Below are 18,643 nucleotides of genomic sequence, written 5' to 3' on the forward strand. Positions count from 1 at the left end.
CCATAATGCACCGCTCCCAATGCCGCTGCATGTGCCACAAATGTGGCCACGCCACTGCGCTTGCAGCTGACCGTGTGAACACACGGCAGCACTTTCTCTGCTGCGGTCTCCGAGGGCTGGTTTAACTCACAGCGCTCTACATCTGCAAGTGTAGCCATGCCCTAAAGCACCTAAGAAAGCAGTACTTGACTTTTAAGTCACAGATCCAACCATCTGCCAGCAATATAAAAAGTATGCTATACCTACAAAACTGCACATAGCTAGTCTATGAAAAAATACTTGCATTACTATTACGTGATCCTCTCCCCTTCTCAGCATTTGTTACATATTTTAAGTTACGAACACAGAACATTTACTATATGTCTGTAGAACTCATTGCACAAAGAAGCTGTATTGGTTTGGGGCCTTAGGTATTACTAGAAGAAAAAAATAAATTGTGTGCATAAATTAAGAGAGCAACTGCATGACTAATCCATTTTAAAATTAGTCCTTATACATTTTATGTGATTATTTCTTACCAAACTTTTGTGTAGTAAATGTAAATACAGGACCACTTGTGCCTCCTTCATCTGTATGTGCCTCCATCTTCACCATATATAAAGTGTCACTGGATAAGGAGGAGAGGGTATATTCTGTTTTTGAAGGGTCCACTTTCACAGCTAGAAGAGAAAGGTTTATACAGTTATCTGGTACAGCCTGTTTAATATCCATAAACATTATACTAAAACACTACTACATATATACGTATGGGAACAAAGTATCTAAGACATAATTTAATGGGAAGTTACACACTTCCATAGCATTGAAAATGGACTCAAAGGCTAGATTTTGTAAGACAAAAATTTCTATATCTAAATGCTTAACTCCAATCATTAAACCTTATCTTCCTTAAAGGCACTGAAAAGAAATTAAAATATATATCAAGTAAGGCTAAGATTTTTGTCACAGGGATTTTTAGTAAAAGTCATGGACAGGTCACGGGCAATAAACAAAAATTCACGGAGCCTGTGATCTGTCCATGACTTTACTAAAAATAACTGGGCGCAGGGCTAAGTAGGGGGAAGGAATGGAGTCTCATGCGGGGGATGGGACTGACAGCCAAGCTCCTCATCATGGTCGGGGGCACAGCCCCAGATACAGCGGCCGTAGCGTGGGGAGGAGGGGGGGCAGCAGCCAGGGGACGCAGCCACGGGGAGTGTACAGCCCCCTCTCCGGAGCTGGCCGCAGCTGCTGGATGGAGGCACAAAGGCCGGCTGCAGCCCTTCACCCACCACCCCCAAACCGCAGGGCAGGGGCTGCAGGGTCCTGGTTCCAGCCATCCAGCCCCAGTTGCAGGGCAGGGGTGCACAGTCCCGGATTCAGCTGCTGACAGCTGAAGCAGAAGTAGTTGCGGAATCCGTGACTGCCATGACCCACATGACTAAATCATAGCCTTAATAATAAGTAGCTATAAAAGAGATCACGAGACAGAATTTTAGAGGTTAGTAGTGATGTTGTGAATAACAAGTCTTCTAATTACCTATATGCCAGAAGGTTCAATAGACATTTAGACAAGTGTAGGTCTATAGTGACTGACCGCTTTCCATTTAATAGATTTTAAGGCTATCAGATCATCTAGTGGGACCTCCTGCTTAACACATGCCACCGAATTTTACCTAGCAATTTCTGTATGATGCCCAATAATTTGAGATTGAACAAGAGCATTTATTTTAGAAATACATGCAGTTACCATTTAAAGACTTCAAGGCAATGGAGAAATCACTATTGTTCCAAGGGTTACTTACCCTTACTGTTAAGTGTGCACCTTATTTTCACTTTGAATGTTTAGTTTCATCTTGTTATACCTTTGTCTGCTGGATAAAATAGTACCAAAGGGCTTCTCCACACGTAGACAATAAAGACTAGGATCAAGTCAAACTTCTTTGATAAACTAAATAAGTTGAGCTCCTTAAGTCTCATTGTGTGAGATGTTCTGAACCAGACACTTGGTACTCTTAGAAGGGACACTTCTAGTCTCGAATGTAACTAAGCTACAGGGGATCCAATGCAGAACCAAGTATACTTTCTTTCTGTAAAAGATTTCTCACTTAAAAAAAAATCCCCAACATCATAAGAACTTACAGTTTGATCTGGTGAGACAGCTCCTAGGTGCATATAATGCTCTATCTTGCTTTGTGCAGTAGTCAGTAACTCAATATTTCAGAAAGTAAATATTCAAAGAAATACATTTTAAAACTAAATGGCCTTTGTTACCTGTTTCATTGCCACTGATAGTTCTGTATAATATAGTGTAATATTTGATAAACCCATTTTGCTCATCCACTGAAAGAGGTTTCCATACTAAAACGGCTTCAGCTTTTCCTACTTTTTTTGTCTGAACAGTGGGTCCTCTTGCAGGCCCTATAAAAGAAGACCACAATTAAGAGTACATTATAGTCTTATTAGGAAAAGCAGTATGTTAATGGACAACATATTTTAACTCTACATAAAACCATGCTCAAACATTTTAGTGGAATAATAGCTTGAAGCTGTTATCTGCAAAGTCAGTGATTTCACTTCCTGAAAATACAAAAATATTTGTACAGCAAATGCCTCTAAAAAATCTGACTTCTACATGAAAAATAAAACATATTTTGAACAATTAGGATATGAGTAATACCTTAACATAATTCTTATAAAAAGCAAGTAAGGGATTACTTGGAAAATATAAAACACAAACAAAGCAGTGGATCTAGACAAAGTGGATTGGAATAGAAACTTTGTTCAACTGACGAACTCTAGAAGATCAGGGAAGAACAAGATGTTTGATAGACGCAAGCATAGTACTAATCTTAAAACAAAATTAAAGAGGAAAGATCTTGGCAATAGCAGCAAAACAAATTTAACTTCTATCCTTTGCAAAATAACACTCTAAAAATGGGGGGAGGAGGGGAGGAGAAACAGGAAAGAGAAATTGGTCACTTAACTTCTGAGACAATTGAAACACAAGTAGATCTTGCCAAAGAAACTTAGTACCTTTTTTGTTATGGAATGGGTGAAAGGAAAATGGTTGATATTTGTACTTCAGTAATAAAACATTTGTTGATAATGTCTCATGAAGTCTTACACTCAATTCAAATAAGCATGGATAAAGTACAATGTCTTCTGTTTAACCACACTTCAGACAAATCTGAGTTCATCTGATGCATGGATGTGTGTTTCCAGTGAAGTATCAAAAGGATCTGCTAGGGGAGATTTTATTTATCACCTTTAAAGATCTAGGAGGTGGTAAATGCGTTAATGAAATTTGAAGACTATTGCTATTAGTTGCAAGTAAAGAGAAATGGTGAAAGAGACCAAAAGGATCTAGAGATTAGAATAGAAACATGGGTAGAAAGCATTCACCTTGGACAAGTGCAAACTAATATCTGTAAAAGAGTGATTAAAAGATCCAAACATATTTAAAGGGAGAGAAAAATATGGGAAGCGGATAGGTTTAGGACCAATAATAGACAAGTTTGGACATTAATTTACCACTGATGTGCCAACGAAGATGATCAATGCAATTCTGAGTTGCATATGCAAAGGTATGTCATGCAGCAAGCACGTGAAAGTCCTCCTCTATACAGCTCTAGTGTGACTGCCCTGGGAATACTGCTTTTTGGTCTGGACATCTTATTACTTATAAATTGAAGGGAGCTCAGATTCAGAGCACCGTAAATGATTAGGAACCTGGAGAGAATGATGTATAATGAATGGAATAATGTAACTTGCCTAAGGAATAACTATATGGGAGTGGAAATGCTGAGGAAAACCTTTTAGGGCAATGTGTGGGTATTACAAGAAACACTGAAATGAGGGAAGGGAAAATGTAGGCTGAATATCAGGAAATATCTCCTGATATTAACAGAAAAGCTTCAAAAACAGACTCCAACGAGAAACTGCTGAGCTTGAATTGATATGCAAACTAGACACAATCAACTTAGGCTTGAAGAGAGACTGGGAAGAGAGCCATTACAAACATTGAATCTATCTCCCCATGTAAGTATTCTCACACTTCTTATCAAACTGTCTGTACTGGGCTATCTTGATTATCACTTCAAACGTTTTTTTCTCTTATTAATTGGCCTCTGAGAGTTGGTAAGATAACTCCCACCTTTTCATGCTCTCTGTAGGTGTATATATATCTCCTCAATATATGTTCCATTCTATACATCTGAAGAAGTGGGCTGTAGCCCACGAAAGCTTATGCTCAAATAAATTTGTTAGTCTCTAAGGTGCCACAAGTACTCCTGTTCTTTTTAATATAAGAAGTGTACAATATAGGGAACTCCTGCATGTGCATGGAGATAGTTGACATGACCTAGTAGGTCTCTCTCCCACTTCTGTGACTATATTATGTTAGTGAGAAAGGTCAATTGAAATAAGATGTGTATTTTGTACTTACTTCTTTGCTGAAGATATGCCTTTGTAGATTGTCCATTTCCTTGACCATTATTATACAATGGATGAACAGTTATCAAATAACACTTGAATGGCTTTATATCTCCTAATACAAGAATTGTAAGGAAAACATTGTTTTAGTAAAGAGTTCAGTTAAAATGAAATATTTAGTTTTTCCTTCAGTTTTGGTAAACAGTTTATCAGTGTACCTTACACCTAGAAATTCAGTTGAATTTATTTTTCTAAAGTCAGAGTCATAGACTTTAAGGTCAAAAGGGACCATTTTGATAGTCTGACCTCCTGCACAATGTGGGCAACAGAATCTCACCCACCCACTCCCACAACAAACCCTTAACCTATGTCTGAGCCACTGAAGTCCTCAAATCATGGTTTAAAGTCTTCAAGATGCAGAGAATCCTCCAGCAAGTGACCCGTGTCCCACGCTGCAGAGGAAAGTGAAAAACCCCCAGGGCCTCTGCCAATCTGCTCTGGAGGAAAATTCCTTCCCAACCCCAAATATGGTGATCAGCTAAACCCTGAGCATGTGGGCAAGACTCACCAGCCAGACACACAGGAAAGAATTATCTGTAGTAACTCAGATCCCACCCCATCTAACATCCCATCCCAGGCCATTGGGCATATTTACCGCTAATAGTCAAAGATCAATTAATTGCCAAAATTAGGCTATCCCATCATACCATCCCCTCCATAAACTTATCAAACTTAGTCTTGAAGCCAGATATATCTTTTTAAAGTATTACCAATCAATCATTCAAAAGAGACTAGTTAGAGGATCAGTTAGATAGCTCAGGTCCAAAATTTTAAAGTTATTGAAACAAAATGTGTTTCAATGAATTTATAAAAAGAAGCAGAAGCTATTTCCCTACAACTGTTGTGTACAGGACTGTGCCACTGTACAAGGATTGTGCTACTCCTGAGAACCTGGAGGTGAAACAGGACGCCAAGTCTAGTTTTACTGTCCAAGCCAACTGAATTGCCAGAGTAAAACAATGAGAACAGACAGTGGACAGGTAAGTTAGATTTTAAAGTTCTTTCATTATTCATACCAGATAATATAACATGGTGTTTTTGTGAAGTCTTAATCTGATGGTGTGCCTTTCAAAGCTACAGTTCCCTTCTTGAACTGTTTCAAACCCTAGGATTTATACACAGTTTTATTCTGAGTTGCCAGTACACAAGACAATACCAAACTTTCATATTATCATGTGGCAATTTTTAACTTATTAAAAAAAATTAGGTTTTTCAGCAGTTTTAACTGCCTGTGAAAGATCCACCTGGCACTAATGTCCTGCAGCAGAGACTCACTAAGCATTAGCCACCAGCGGCAGCATGCTGTTCACAATTCAGCACAACATTTTCTATTTCTTATTGTTTATCTCTCTGTTTTATAAGAGTATGCATTTCTTCCAGATCCTCTTTATTCATAAAGTGAGTCTGTTGTAAGAGAGCCATTGAATACATCCAAAATGTATGAAGGATGAAAGGTTTTGACTATCCTAGAAACCTTATTGAGATGAAAGGTCTTGATTATTGTTAAGTTCAATAATAGGTACAATATATTTAAATATGATATTGCTTGCTAAATATACCTTTTAAAAATGTGCCTTGAGAAGTACCAAGTTCCTGCTGCCATTCTGCGGTGCAGTTCGAGCTGTCGGACACCATGCACCATTCAATCACATATTTAACCACGCTATTGTCAGGAGCCGTCCACTCTACCCAGAGCTTGCCATCTTTAGGAAATGCTTTAATATCTTTCACAGAAGCTAGAATGAGAAAAAAGGAATGAGATTCCATTAATATAGAACATCTTCATTAGATAGCTCTCTCCTAGCACGAAGGAACCTGCACTTGCTACTCTGTGGAATCAGTTACTCTTGCTCTTAAGTAAATTAAACCATCAAAATCTCAACATGAGTAGTGGGCATAGAAAGCCATTTTGATGCAATTCTGTAACCTGTGAACAGGGAACAGTGAACAGTGAGAGGGAGAGAGGGAAATCCCCTGCTGAAGAAGGAGCAAGCACTAACTCTTGGGGGCGAGTGAGCTTGTTTGTCTATTTGGTTTTTCTTTCGACTTGCTTAAAGCTTACAGTGTAGTCTGTTGGGGATTTTGTATTTGGGGACTATGTGGGAGTAGGAGCAAGAGCCCTACTAAGCTGCTAGCTGATTATTCACTAGTAAGGCTCTAGCCTACTGTCCTTTGAGCCTTGATTCTTCCTGATCATCCTTCTCTTGTGTGTTAATGAGAGGGGTAGGGTTGACCTAGGAGAGATGTGCTTAAAAGCCAGATGCTAAGTGACCAAGGGGAGCTAGTGAACAGGAGGGTGCAGACAGGGGAGTTTGAGAGGAAGAAAGAATAAAATCACCATGGTTTGAAAAAGTCCACATTGCTAAGACCACTATATTGCTCCTGGCTTCTCCACCCACACCTCTGTCCAGACAGAGAATCCAACAATGGATTCCTCTACCCAGGTCCTGGAGTGGATTTGCAGAGACTGTGGCTTGCATTTCCTGGTCTCCTCACAGGCTGAGACCATCCAGTGTGAGACATGCCTACTGGTAGACTCTCTTAGGAGGCAGATAGGAGAGCTACAGGAAATAGTGGCTAGGTTGAGGAGCATCTGTGCACATGAGGAATTCATTGAAAATATGCATATGGAGACCTCCAAAGTTGAGAAACCAATTCAGATGGAGAGGACTGCAGAAGCACCACCAAGGGAGGAGGAAACAGGAAAGAACCTGGCTACTTCTAGCAGCAGGAAGCGCTCCCCACCCCTCTCCCAGCCCACTATCCACAGAGTGAAAAACTGGTATGCTGCCCTGGCAACAAAGTCTCCCCCAAAGGTGAAGGAGGAGAAGCTATGTACCAACAAGGCTGGAAGGATCGTGGACATCACTCCCCAGAGGAAATGAAGGGTGGTGGTGGTGTATGATTTCCTTTCTAAGGGGGATAGAGGCGTTCATCAGCGGTCTGACCTGGCATCCCAGGAGGTGTTCTGTCAGGGGCCCATATCTGAAACATTACAGAAGGATTGCAGAGGATCATGTGGCCCTCTATTACTCTGTGCTGCTCATCCAAGTGGGCATTAATGAGACTGTGAGGTATGATCCTGAGCAGATCAGAAATGACTACAGGGCTTTGGGAGTGAGGGTGAGGGAGATTGGGGGGGGAGGGGGGGGAAGGAGGGAGGTGGTGTTCTCATTGATCCTTCCAGCCAAAGGTAGGGTCCCAGGCAAAGACATTCTGGAGTTGAATGCATGGCTGCGTGGATGGCGTTGCCAAGAGAGCTTCAGCTTCGTTGGCCATGGGATGCTGTTCTGAGAAGGACTGCTGAGCAGAAATGGGGGTCCACCTGCCAAGGAAAGGGAAGAGTATCTTCGTATACAGACTGGCTAACCTAATAAGGCGGGCTTTAATCTAGGTTTTACGGGGGCAGGAGACAAAAGCCAACAGGTAAGTCCAGAACATGGACACTTGGGGGAAGGGAGAGACAAGAGGGAAAATAGGAAATCTAATTAACATCTTAGACGTCTGTATACTAATGCAAGAAGTATGCGGAATCAGCAGGAAGAACTAGAAATACTAGTGAATAATCACAATGATGACATAAGTGGCACCACAGAGACTTGGTGGGTCAATTTACATGACTGGAATATTGGTATAAAAGGGTATAGCTTGTTCAGGAAGGACAGGCAGGTGGTGTTGCCTTGTATATCAAAGATGTACACACTTGCACTAAGATTGAGATAGAAGTGGGAGGCAGACCTGTTGAAAGTCTCCACCTAAGGATAAAAGGGGTAAAACACAAGGGTGATGTCATAGTAGTGGTCTACTATAGACCACTTAACCAGGAAGAAGAAGTGGTTTTTAAACTAACAAAACCATCCAAAGCACAGGACTTGGTGGTGATGGGGGACTTCAACTACCCAGACATCTGTGGGGAAAATAATATAGTAGGGCACAGATTATCAACAAGTTCTTGGAATACACTGGAGACAACTTTTTATTACAGAAGGTGGAGAAAGCAACTAGAGGAGAGACTGTTCTAGATTTGATTCTGATAAATAGGGAGGAACTGGTTGAGAATTTGAAGACAGAAGGCAACTTGAGTGAAATTATCACGAAATGAAAGAATTCATTATTCTAAGGAATGATAGGAGGGAAAACAGCAGAAATAAAGATAATGGGACTTCAAGAAAGCAGACTTTAGCAGAACTCAGAACTGAGAGATAAGATCTCGTGGGAAGCAAGTCTAAGGGGGGAAAAAACGTTCAGGAGAGTGGACTGTTTTTTAGAGAGACTTTATTAAGGGCACAAGAGCAAGCTATCCTGATGCTTAGGAAAGTGAGGAAGTATGGTAAGAGACCACCCTGGTTTAACCAGGATATCTTCAATGACCTGAAACTCAAAAAAGATGTACAAAAAGTGGAAACTAGGTCAAATTACAAAGGAGGACTATATTTTAAACCTCCCCCACAAACACAAGCACGTAGGAACAGAATTAGAAAGGCCAAGGCAAAAAAAATGAGATTAAACTAGCTAGGGACAAAAACAGTAACAAGAAAACATTTTACAAATACATTAGAAGCAGGAGGAAGATACAGGGCACTAGGTCCATTACTCAATGAGGAGGACAAGACAACAACAGAAAATGCAGCAGTGGTCAAAGTGTTGCATGCCTTTTTTGCTTCAGTTTTCACCAAAATAGGTCAGAAGTGATCAGATGACTAACACAGGGAACATCAGAGTAAATAGGGTAGGATCAGAGGCTTAAAAAACAGGGAAAGAATAAGTTAAGAATTACTTAGACAAGTTACATGTCCAAGTTGGCAGGCACGGTTTAAATAAGTCTTAGAATTCTTAAGGAACTGGCTGAAGAGATGTCTGAGCTACTAGTGATTATCTTTGACAGCTCGTGGAATGGAGAGATCCCAAAAGGACTGGAAAGGGCAAATACAGTACCTATCTATAAAAAGGGGAATAAGGACAACCCAGGAAATTATGGACCTATCTGCTTAACTTTAGTACCCAGAAAATAATGGAGCAAATAATCGAACAATTTGTAAGCACCTAGAAGATAATAAAATGATAAATAACAGTCAATATGGATTGGTCAAGAACAAATTGTGTCAAATCAACCAAATAACTTTCTTTGACAGGGTAACAAGCCTTGTGGATAGGGGGAAGCAATAGATGTGATATATCTTAACTATGGGTAAGGCTTTTGATACCCCCTCACAAGACCTTCTCATGAGCAAACTAGGGAAATATAGCCTAGATGAACCTACTATAAGGTGATTGCAAAATGGTTCACAGTCAAGCTGGAAGGGCATATCAAATGGGGCCCCACAGGGATCTGTCCTAGGTCTAGTTCTGTTCAATATCTTCATAGATGATTTGGATAATGGCATAGAGAGTACAGTTATAAAGATAGGAGGGGTAATAAGAGCTCTGGAGGATAAGATTAGAATTCAAAATGATCTTGACAAACTGGAGAAATGGTCTAAATAAGTAAGATGAAATTCAATAAGGACAAAGGCAAAGTACTACATTTAGGAAGGCATAATCAATTGTACAGATGGGAAATCACTGCATATGGAATTAGTACTGCAGAAAAGGATCTGAGCGTTATAGTGGATCACAAACTAAATATCAGTCAACACTGTTGCATTAAAAGTGAACATCATTCTGGGATGTATTAGCAGGAGTATTGTAAGCAAGACTTGAGAAGTAGTTCTTCTACTCAGCTCAGCACAGATACAACCTCAACTGGAGTACCGTAAAAAGCAACAGAGATTTCAACAGCTTCCACCCCACCATCAACCTCAGCCTGGACCAATCTACACGGGAGGTCCACTTCCTAGACACCACAGTACAAATAAGTGATGACCATGTTAACACCACCCTATATCGAAAACCCACTGACTGCTACGCCTACCTTCATGCCTCCAGCTTCCACCCCGGACACACCACACGATCCATCGTCTACAGCCAAGCACTGAGGTACAACCGCATCTGCTCCAACCCCTCAGACAGAGACCAACACCTACAAGATCTTCACCAAGCATTCTCAAAACTACGATACCCACACAAGGAAATAAAGAAACAAATCAACAGAGCCAGACGTGTACCCAGAAGCCTCCTGCTACAAGACAGGCCCAAAAAAGAAACCAACAGAACTCCACTGGCCATCACCTACAGTCCTCAGCTTAAACCTCTCCAACGCATCATCAGTGATCTACAACCCATCCTGGGCAATGATCCCTCACTTTCACAGACCTTGGGAGGCAGGCCAGTCCTCGCCCACAGACAACCCGCCAACCTTAAGCATATTCTCACCAGCAACCACGCACCGCACCATAACAACTCTAACTCAGGAACCAACCCATGCAACAAACCTCGATGCCAACTCTGCCCACATATCTACACCAGCAACACCATCACAGGACCTAACCAGACCAGCTACAACATCACCGGCTCATTCACCTGCACGTCCACCAATATTATATATGCCATTATGTGCCAGCAATGCCCCTCTGCTATGTACATTGGCCAAACTGGACAGTCACTACGTAAAAGGATAAATGGACACAAGTCAGATATCAGGAATGGCAATATACAAAAACCTGTAGGAGAACACTTCAACCTACCTGGCCACACAATAGCAGATGTAAAGGTAGCCATCTTACAGCAAAAAAACTTCAGAACCAGACTCCAAAGAGAAACTGCTGAGCTCCAGTTCATTTGCAAATTTGACACCATCAGATCAGGATTAAACAAAGACTGTGAATGGCTATCCAACTACAGAAGCAGTTTCTCCTCCCTTGGTGTTCACACCTCAGCTGCTAGCAGAGCACCTCACCCTCCCTGACTGAACTAACCTTGTTATCTCCATACTGATTTATACCTGCCTCTGGAAATTTCCATTACTTGCATCTGAAGAAGTGAGGTTCTTACCCACGAAAGCTTATGCTCCCAATACTTCTGTTAGTCCTAAAGGTGCCACAGGACCCTCTGTTGCTTTTTACAGATTTAGACTAACACGGCTACCCCTCTGAAACTGGAGTACTGTGTCCAATTCTGGACACCACACTTTGAGAAAAATGTAGACTAATTGGAGAAAGTCCAGAGGAGAGTAATAAAAGTGCTTAAAGGTCTAGAAAATGTGAGCTTCTAGGAAAGATTGAAAAAACGGGGTTTGTTTAGTCAGAAAGGGAAGAGTGAGGGGAACACGATAACAGTCGTTAACAATCTTTATCACCCTCCTCTTTTCAAATATGTAAAATTGTTCTCCTTATCCAATGAGGCCAGGACAAGCGGTAACGGGCTTAAATTGCAGCAAGGGAGATTTAGATTAAACATTAAGAAAAACTGCCTATCTGCAAGGGTAAGTTAAGCACTGGAACAAATTCCCTACTGAGGTTGTGGAATCTCGGTCATTGGAGGTTTTAAAGAATAGGTTAGACAAATAGCTATCAGAGATTATCTAGATCAGAGGTTCTCAAACAATAGGGCAGGCCTCCAAAGGGAGGCTTGGGAATGTGTCAAGGGAGATGCATGTGGGGGGCTATTTAAAAAAGAGCTCTGGCCATCAGCCCTGAGTGGCTGGGGCTCCTGTAGAAGGGCCGCGCACACGTGGAGCCCTGCTGCCAAGGCTCTCCTTCTTCCCCCCACCCATTTCCTCACTGGGAGGCAACCCAGGCTCGGGATCGCCTTCCTTCTTCCGTCCAATCCCTCAAGCTGGAGGTGGTGGGGCTCTGGCTGTCAGCCCCGGGGCAGCAGCAGCACAGAAGTAAAGGTGACAACAGGGTGCTAAGTCTGCTGCAAAAAAAGTGATATCACTTTTCACACTGCCACCCTTACTTCTGTGCTGCTGCTGGTGCAGAGCTGGCATCTGAGCTGGGCGCCCGGCCAGCAACCACTGCTCTGCACTCTGCCTTCAGAGCTGGGTGGCGTACTTGTGGGAGTGGGGCTTAAAAAACTACAGACAAAGAAAGCACAAAGCGATCAAGTAAATCTGAGAACCACTTATCTAGATAATACTTAGTCCTGCAACAGTGCAGGGGACTGGACTAGATGACCCATCAAGGTCCCTTCCAGTCCTACATTTCTACGATTCTATGCACATATGAGAAAAGACATTGAGAAATCAATGTTTTTCTGAAAATACATTAGAGATCTAAATTAATCTGCTATTTCTTGGTAGAATAAGAACAATTTCAAAATTCAAAAGCACTTTCCAAATATCAACTAGTAAGTAGCCCCAGGTTATAGGGAAGCTGAGAAGAGGGAATATTACAGCTGAAGCAGAAGTAGTCGCGGAATCTGTGACTACTGTGACCCACGTGATCATGTAGCACAGAATGATGTGGAAAGGCAAACAGAGAAAGAGAAACAGAATGGATGGGAGTGGAGCATGAAATTGAAGGGTTAAACTTTTCCACTAAAAACAAAAAGCTTATCACATTATATATGGCTAAAAATACACAAATAATTTAATATTATGACAGTTAGCACAGGGGATGTTATGCAGTAGTGAACTGGAGAGGAAGTAGTCTGCACAATCACTATAGGGAAGGGAGATTGATTTGTGGTCAATCAAGATGCGGCCACACTGTGAAAGAGATAGAGAATCCCCAATTTGAAGAAACCTATAATAAAGAGTGTTCACATTTATTCTCACAGTTTATAAATACAGTGGTAGTTTAAATACAAAGAAAGAAAACTGAGGCTCTTCTAGTATTGTATTGCTATTATGAGACTTAAGTGAACTCATTAAAGATAACATCTCAAGAGTTGAGATTTTTTATTTTTTTTTTTGGGAGAATTCTTATTTGGCAGACTTCCCTGTTTTTATAATTACAAATACATTTGATTTCTTAAAAATCAAGAAAGAAACTAACCTTTTGAGTTACTTGCTGGAATAAGCAAAACCGATGGGGGAGATCCACCAATCCTGTTATGAGCAGTTACTGTCACATCATATGTTCCATTTGTTAAATTTAAAGTCAGGTTTGTGCTATTAACACTGTATTTTTCAGATGCACGTGACAGAGGGGGTCTTGCTCTGACAGTCACTTCGTATCTTAAGATTATTCCATTGGCTTCAGAACGATCCAATTCCTGTTAAAAAGTGGTTTGGTTTTATTTCATGTCTTATTGATGTTGATCTCTATCACCTGTGCCTTCCAAAAATAAAGATTATTTTCTTTACTTAGTCTTAAAAAGTTTGATTTCCTCTGCTCTGTGCATGTGATATTTCTAGACAATAATGAAAAAAGTGTGACAACAGAAACCAAGCGTCCAATCCCATAAACCTCTCTCTCACCAAAAATCCTTACACATGTGAAAAAGGCTTGCAGGATTGGGCCTCAGGCTTTAACTGGAATACAAAATGACATTAAATAGGTTTCCCTTAAATGCGCTATATATGAGCTAGATATTATTATTAGTCAGAAAAAGGAAAAAAGACACTTCTGTCTCTACATTATTTGTAATATTCCCTCTTCTCAGCTACCTGAGAACCCTAAGCAATCCTCTTCCTTCTCCGACATCACCACATATGTTCTCTAAATAGAGATAAGAAATCAGCAAATTTCAGTTCTAAATACTCTTGTTGAGGCAAGTTAACACACCCCCTCTGCAGATGTTAGGTAATTGTGCCATAGAGAAGATAATGGAGCATCAGAAGAGCTTTTCCCACCTCCTTTTTCCAGACAGAGCTAACAGATAAGTGTTAAAAAGGAGAACTTGGGTCTACCTTGTCCGTAAATTTCTCAAATTTGGACTGATTAATCCAAATAAGGAAGATAATCTCTTGCAGATGACAGTATTGTAGCTAACACCATGGTCTTTAGTTTATGCACCAGTTACATTCAGAAGGTCAAATCACACCTCTCACAGCTGTTTCAGGCTATGACATGGTCACACTGGGAGGATACTTTTCTTTTTTAATGAAAGCTTGTATTTTACAGAAACTGTCTCCAGTAAGCAGGCAAATTATGGTCTCTGGGCTGGGAGTCAGAATATCCCTTAACTAGAAAGAATTCTCTGTACACTGGTTATACCTAATATTTACAGAATTTAACTTAGTTCCAATACAGTAAGACAGATGATAGCTATTTTTTCTATCCACACTCCAATGCACATGTAAATATTCATGAAAAAACTATTTTCGTTACACAACATAATAAGCTTAGAGAATGCAATAGATCATCATAAAACATGGATTATTCTGATTATATATTCAAGTTTTGTTAGAGGTGAAGATATTGTTTCACTTCCACACCAAAAAAAAAAAAAAATCTGATTTTAAAGAGTGCCTATAAACTTTTTCTATTGTGCCTTAAAGACTTGTGCAATCAGGTAATCATTTGTAATACTACTACTTACCTTCCATATCAGATGCACAGTCCAGAAGTTTGGAGAGTGAGATATGCCAATCTTCCTCCATAGAGGTGGTCCCTTAGATGGTTCTGATATGAAAAAAAAAAAACAAAATTTAAGAGGGATACAGAGATTTTCTTCATTGGCTTTAACTCATTATACTTTAGCATATCATTAGTCTCCTGCATCTCTTTAACAAAAGTGTATCCAAGCTAGATAATGGTGTGTTTCAGTATTTCTTTGGGATCCCCTTCCATATAGTTACAAAAAAAATAGATTGTATGCAGTGTTGTCATAGCCATGTTGGTCCCAGGATATGAGAGAGACAAGGTGGGTGACCTGAAGAAGAGTTCTGTGTAAACTTGAAAGCTTCTCTCTCACACCTACAAAACATAACAATGGCCATAGTGAGTCAGACCAATGGTCCATCTAGCCCAGTATCTTCCGACAGTAGCCAATGCAGGTGCTTCAGAGGGAATGAACAGAATAGGTAATCAAATGATTCAGCCCTGTTGCCCATTCCCAAGTTCTGGCAAATAGAAGTTGGTCTAATAAAAGATATTAGCTCACCCACCTTACCCCTCTCCTAAAAAAAGAGATTGTTAACTGGAATAATACAATAAGGTTTCTTAGAGTAGAGCCAGTGTCCTTCCTGGTGTGTAAGCCAGGAGAATGCGTTCAATCTTTTAGAAGACTTTCCACACAGGGGTTACTAACACTACAGAAATATGGCGATTATCTTTGAATGGATATTCTGAATCTTGTTATTAGATTGTATACTATTTCTCCTGGCACTTGTATTCTTGGGAATCTGAAATCTCACCTACGAATGTTTTAAAATAAAAATCAAAGTGATTAATAAAAATACCCACAGACCAATCATGATTTAGAACTTTTGGCAGCTTTGCTGCATTTGATGGTTTATGCAAGGTTCCAAGAACATCAAGGTAGAGGCTCAACAATAGCCACTTTCCGCCCCTCTTGTGGAGTGGAACCAAAACTAATGGGAAACAATTTGTGGTGGCAGGGGAGATTTTTCCCCTTCTATGCTTTACATTATGTGGTAAGTGAACATTTGGACAACTGTTAGTAATTTGGAAAGTTTCTGGAAAAAATGGAGTATAAACCTTTGATCATTAAAAAAATACCACACAAATATTGCCATTCATAGACTTTAAGGTCAGAAGGGACCATCATGATCATTCAATCTTCTTATGGGAGAAGCAGAGATTTGGTTCTATTAGAAACCACCAACACATATTACATTCATGTCACTGCCAGTATAGACCAATTAGCATAGAGGAGTGACAAGTGAATGTGGTAAGCAAGAGAGTTTTGCAATCCCCACTGTACCATTTCAGCAGCGAATGTGCAAAAGAAGCCTATCATCTCCCATCAATTAGCAAGACTGCTGCCAATATTGCTGGACAATAGTATGTAACATTTTACACATTTGCTTTCTTTTAACCCTTAAAAATCAGGCAAGTGTAACCAGCTTGAAGGTGGAATACACTTTTAGCATTATAAACTTACATCCACTATACTCCCCCTCAAAGAGAAGATTGCCAGGGATAATTAACCTCTGCTAAGAATTCCACGCAAGTCAAGCCATAACACCTACCAAAACTAAGGTACTTCCAGACTTGTAACACAAAAAGGATAGCACCAAAGTGCTGCTTTAATTGCACCTTTACATTGTACTGTATTTAACATTGTATTGCACTGAACACTGTATTGTTAAAACCTGACCCTGTTCTTAGGGCTTGGCTTTAACAACAAGGGAATGAAGATAGAGTTCAACTCAAGCCTTTTCCCCAGGCTTGGCTCCCTCTAGGGTTACCACTTTAGGCCTACTACTCAGTCCACATCCTAGATCCCTTCAATAAAGTTATTCCCACTATTCTTGAGAGCCATTGGCCACAAGGGGTAATTAGTCATGTGACCAAGTCAGCAGAACCCACTTAAATCTTTCCCAGCAAGATCAATACCTCCTAAAAGGGCAACATTTCAAGCAACCACAGCCCAACATCTAATGTATTTTGGAGTATCACAATAGTTAATTCTGTAGAAAAATAAACATTAATATCAAATACTACTTACTAGCTTCAGATGTGACCCCACTCTTTTCTTTACTCCAGTCACTCCAGTAGCCCAACCCATCTTTCTTCATACAACGAAGTGAAAACACATACTTTGTATAAGGCTTAAGGGACTGAACAGTGAATGAAGTTCTGTGTGAAGCTGTATCTTCAGGAGGAACCTGCAAAAGGTAAAAAGAGGTCTTTAAAAATGTTACTAGCTATCCAGCAAGATGAGTTAAACCAGTGTACCATTACAATCCTCTTCTGAGTAGACTTTCTAACACTAGGAGCCCTGTGCCTTGGATTACTGATTTAGCACAGCACCGAATCAAGCCCTGAAACTTCAGTCATAACTCTGCATTCTTTGACTTCCAGGAGCTTCATTTCTCAATCAGAGTGGAATATATATAATTTTTTTGGTGCAGAATATATACATACAGGGTCATGTCGTCCATATGAACAGCTGTATGTATTTTGCACTTCACTTGTATTATAATCCATCTCATGCAGGATTATTTTTATTATTCCAAAATTTCTGAATAGTTTTTAAGTAATTCACATTTTTCATTGTAATATTCTAAAAACACCTACTGCAGAAATCCCATCCCTGCCTTCTCATACATGCAGTTCCCCCTCCCACCGTTTAAGATTATTCTGGTCCCAGGTTCAGAGGTAGGAATATTTGCTCTGGCCCAATCACAACCTTAATGTCCAATATACTGCAAGCCATCCATGTTATGAACCCCTAATTTATCCAGTTTAAGAGCTAGAAATCACCCTGTTCCCGATGATGTAAAGCATTTACGGTTTAGTCATGTTGATTTAGGATATATTTGACCTTAAATCACGACACCACAATTTTCCATAAAAACTATTTTTAGAATTTTACACAGAAATTGGCACTAAAAAGAAAAAACACAAATGTTTTCTCCCTCTAAAGTCTGCACAGTAGACTCACATTAGTATACAACTTTTTACAAGCAGAGACATCAAAAAATTACCAGCAAACAAGATTCATGTCATATACATGCAGAGAAAGATCAATGTGAAGAACTATAAAGGTTTTAATTCATGTTTGTTTAAGATGGCTCTTCATAACTCACTCATAAGCTTTGCCAATGTGATTAATGTGGCCATTCTAAACTCACACTAATCCAACCTTTACACTACATATTGTGTGTGTTTTAGTTAAGATTTAGAAATGTAGTAGGTAAAGACCTTTCTGTAAGTGCCTCAGAATTGTCATATACACATTTTATTATTCATACTGTAGCAGTGGCAAACAAAATTAAACAAGTTTGTATTTCATCCTGGAAATACAATCCTCAGAATAATAAGATGATAGGCCCAGACCTCCAGATAAATAAAAGTCACATCTACCCTATGAATATAATCTCCTGCTATTATAACTTTCAGTCACATTTGTCATAGCAAATCCCTCACATGGCAACAAAAGTGGCTAAATTTATCAAGCACATAGAATTAACACCTTGAGAGTTCAGAATAAGACCATTAGAACACCTGACAGAAGACTTCTCAAAGTGTTCATAAGTGGTTTAGTCTTCTAGCTGAAATTACTTAGAGGAAAAGAAATTAACCTCTCCGCCTCAGTACGATGAAATAAATCACCCTGTGCAGTAACTGTCTTCGAGATGTGTGTCCCTGTGGGTTCTCCACTTTAGGGTGCGCATGACGTCCTGCACCTTTGATTGGAGATTTTTGGTAGCAGT

General features: G+C 40.0%; 1 protein-coding gene across 7 annotated transcripts in view; it reads right to left on the minus strand.

Moving 5' to 3' along the window:
• IL6ST (interleukin 6 cytokine family signal transducer) overlaps positions 1-18,643 on the minus strand; it is a 52,565-nt gene that overhangs the window by 7,426 nt on the left and 26,496 nt on the right. For 6 of the 7 annotated variants that reach the window (XM_005306617.5, XM_065598968.1, XM_065598969.1 and 3 more), the window contains 7 exons: positions 16,933-17,092; positions 14,839-14,921; positions 13,350-13,569; positions 6,033-6,209; positions 4,427-4,528; positions 2,254-2,400; positions 519-659 (listed from right to left, as the gene is read on the minus strand). In XM_005306617.5, coding sequence (XP_005306674.2) covers positions 519-659; positions 2,254-2,400; positions 4,427-4,528; positions 6,033-6,209; positions 13,350-13,569; positions 14,839-14,921; positions 16,933-17,092 — 1,030 coding nt within the window. Of the gene's footprint in view, positions 1-518; positions 660-2,253; positions 2,401-4,426; positions 4,529-6,032; positions 7,799-13,349; positions 13,570-14,838; positions 14,922-16,932; positions 17,093-18,643 lie in introns of those variants that run through there. The other variant, XR_010602165.1, reaches the window with a different exon arrangement.

Source organism: Chrysemys picta, chromosome 6, assembly GCF_011386835.1.
Source record: "Chrysemys picta bellii isolate R12L10 chromosome 6, ASM1138683v2, whole genome shotgun sequence".
Taxonomy (NCBI): domain Eukaryota; kingdom Metazoa; phylum Chordata; order Testudines; family Emydidae; genus Chrysemys; species Chrysemys picta.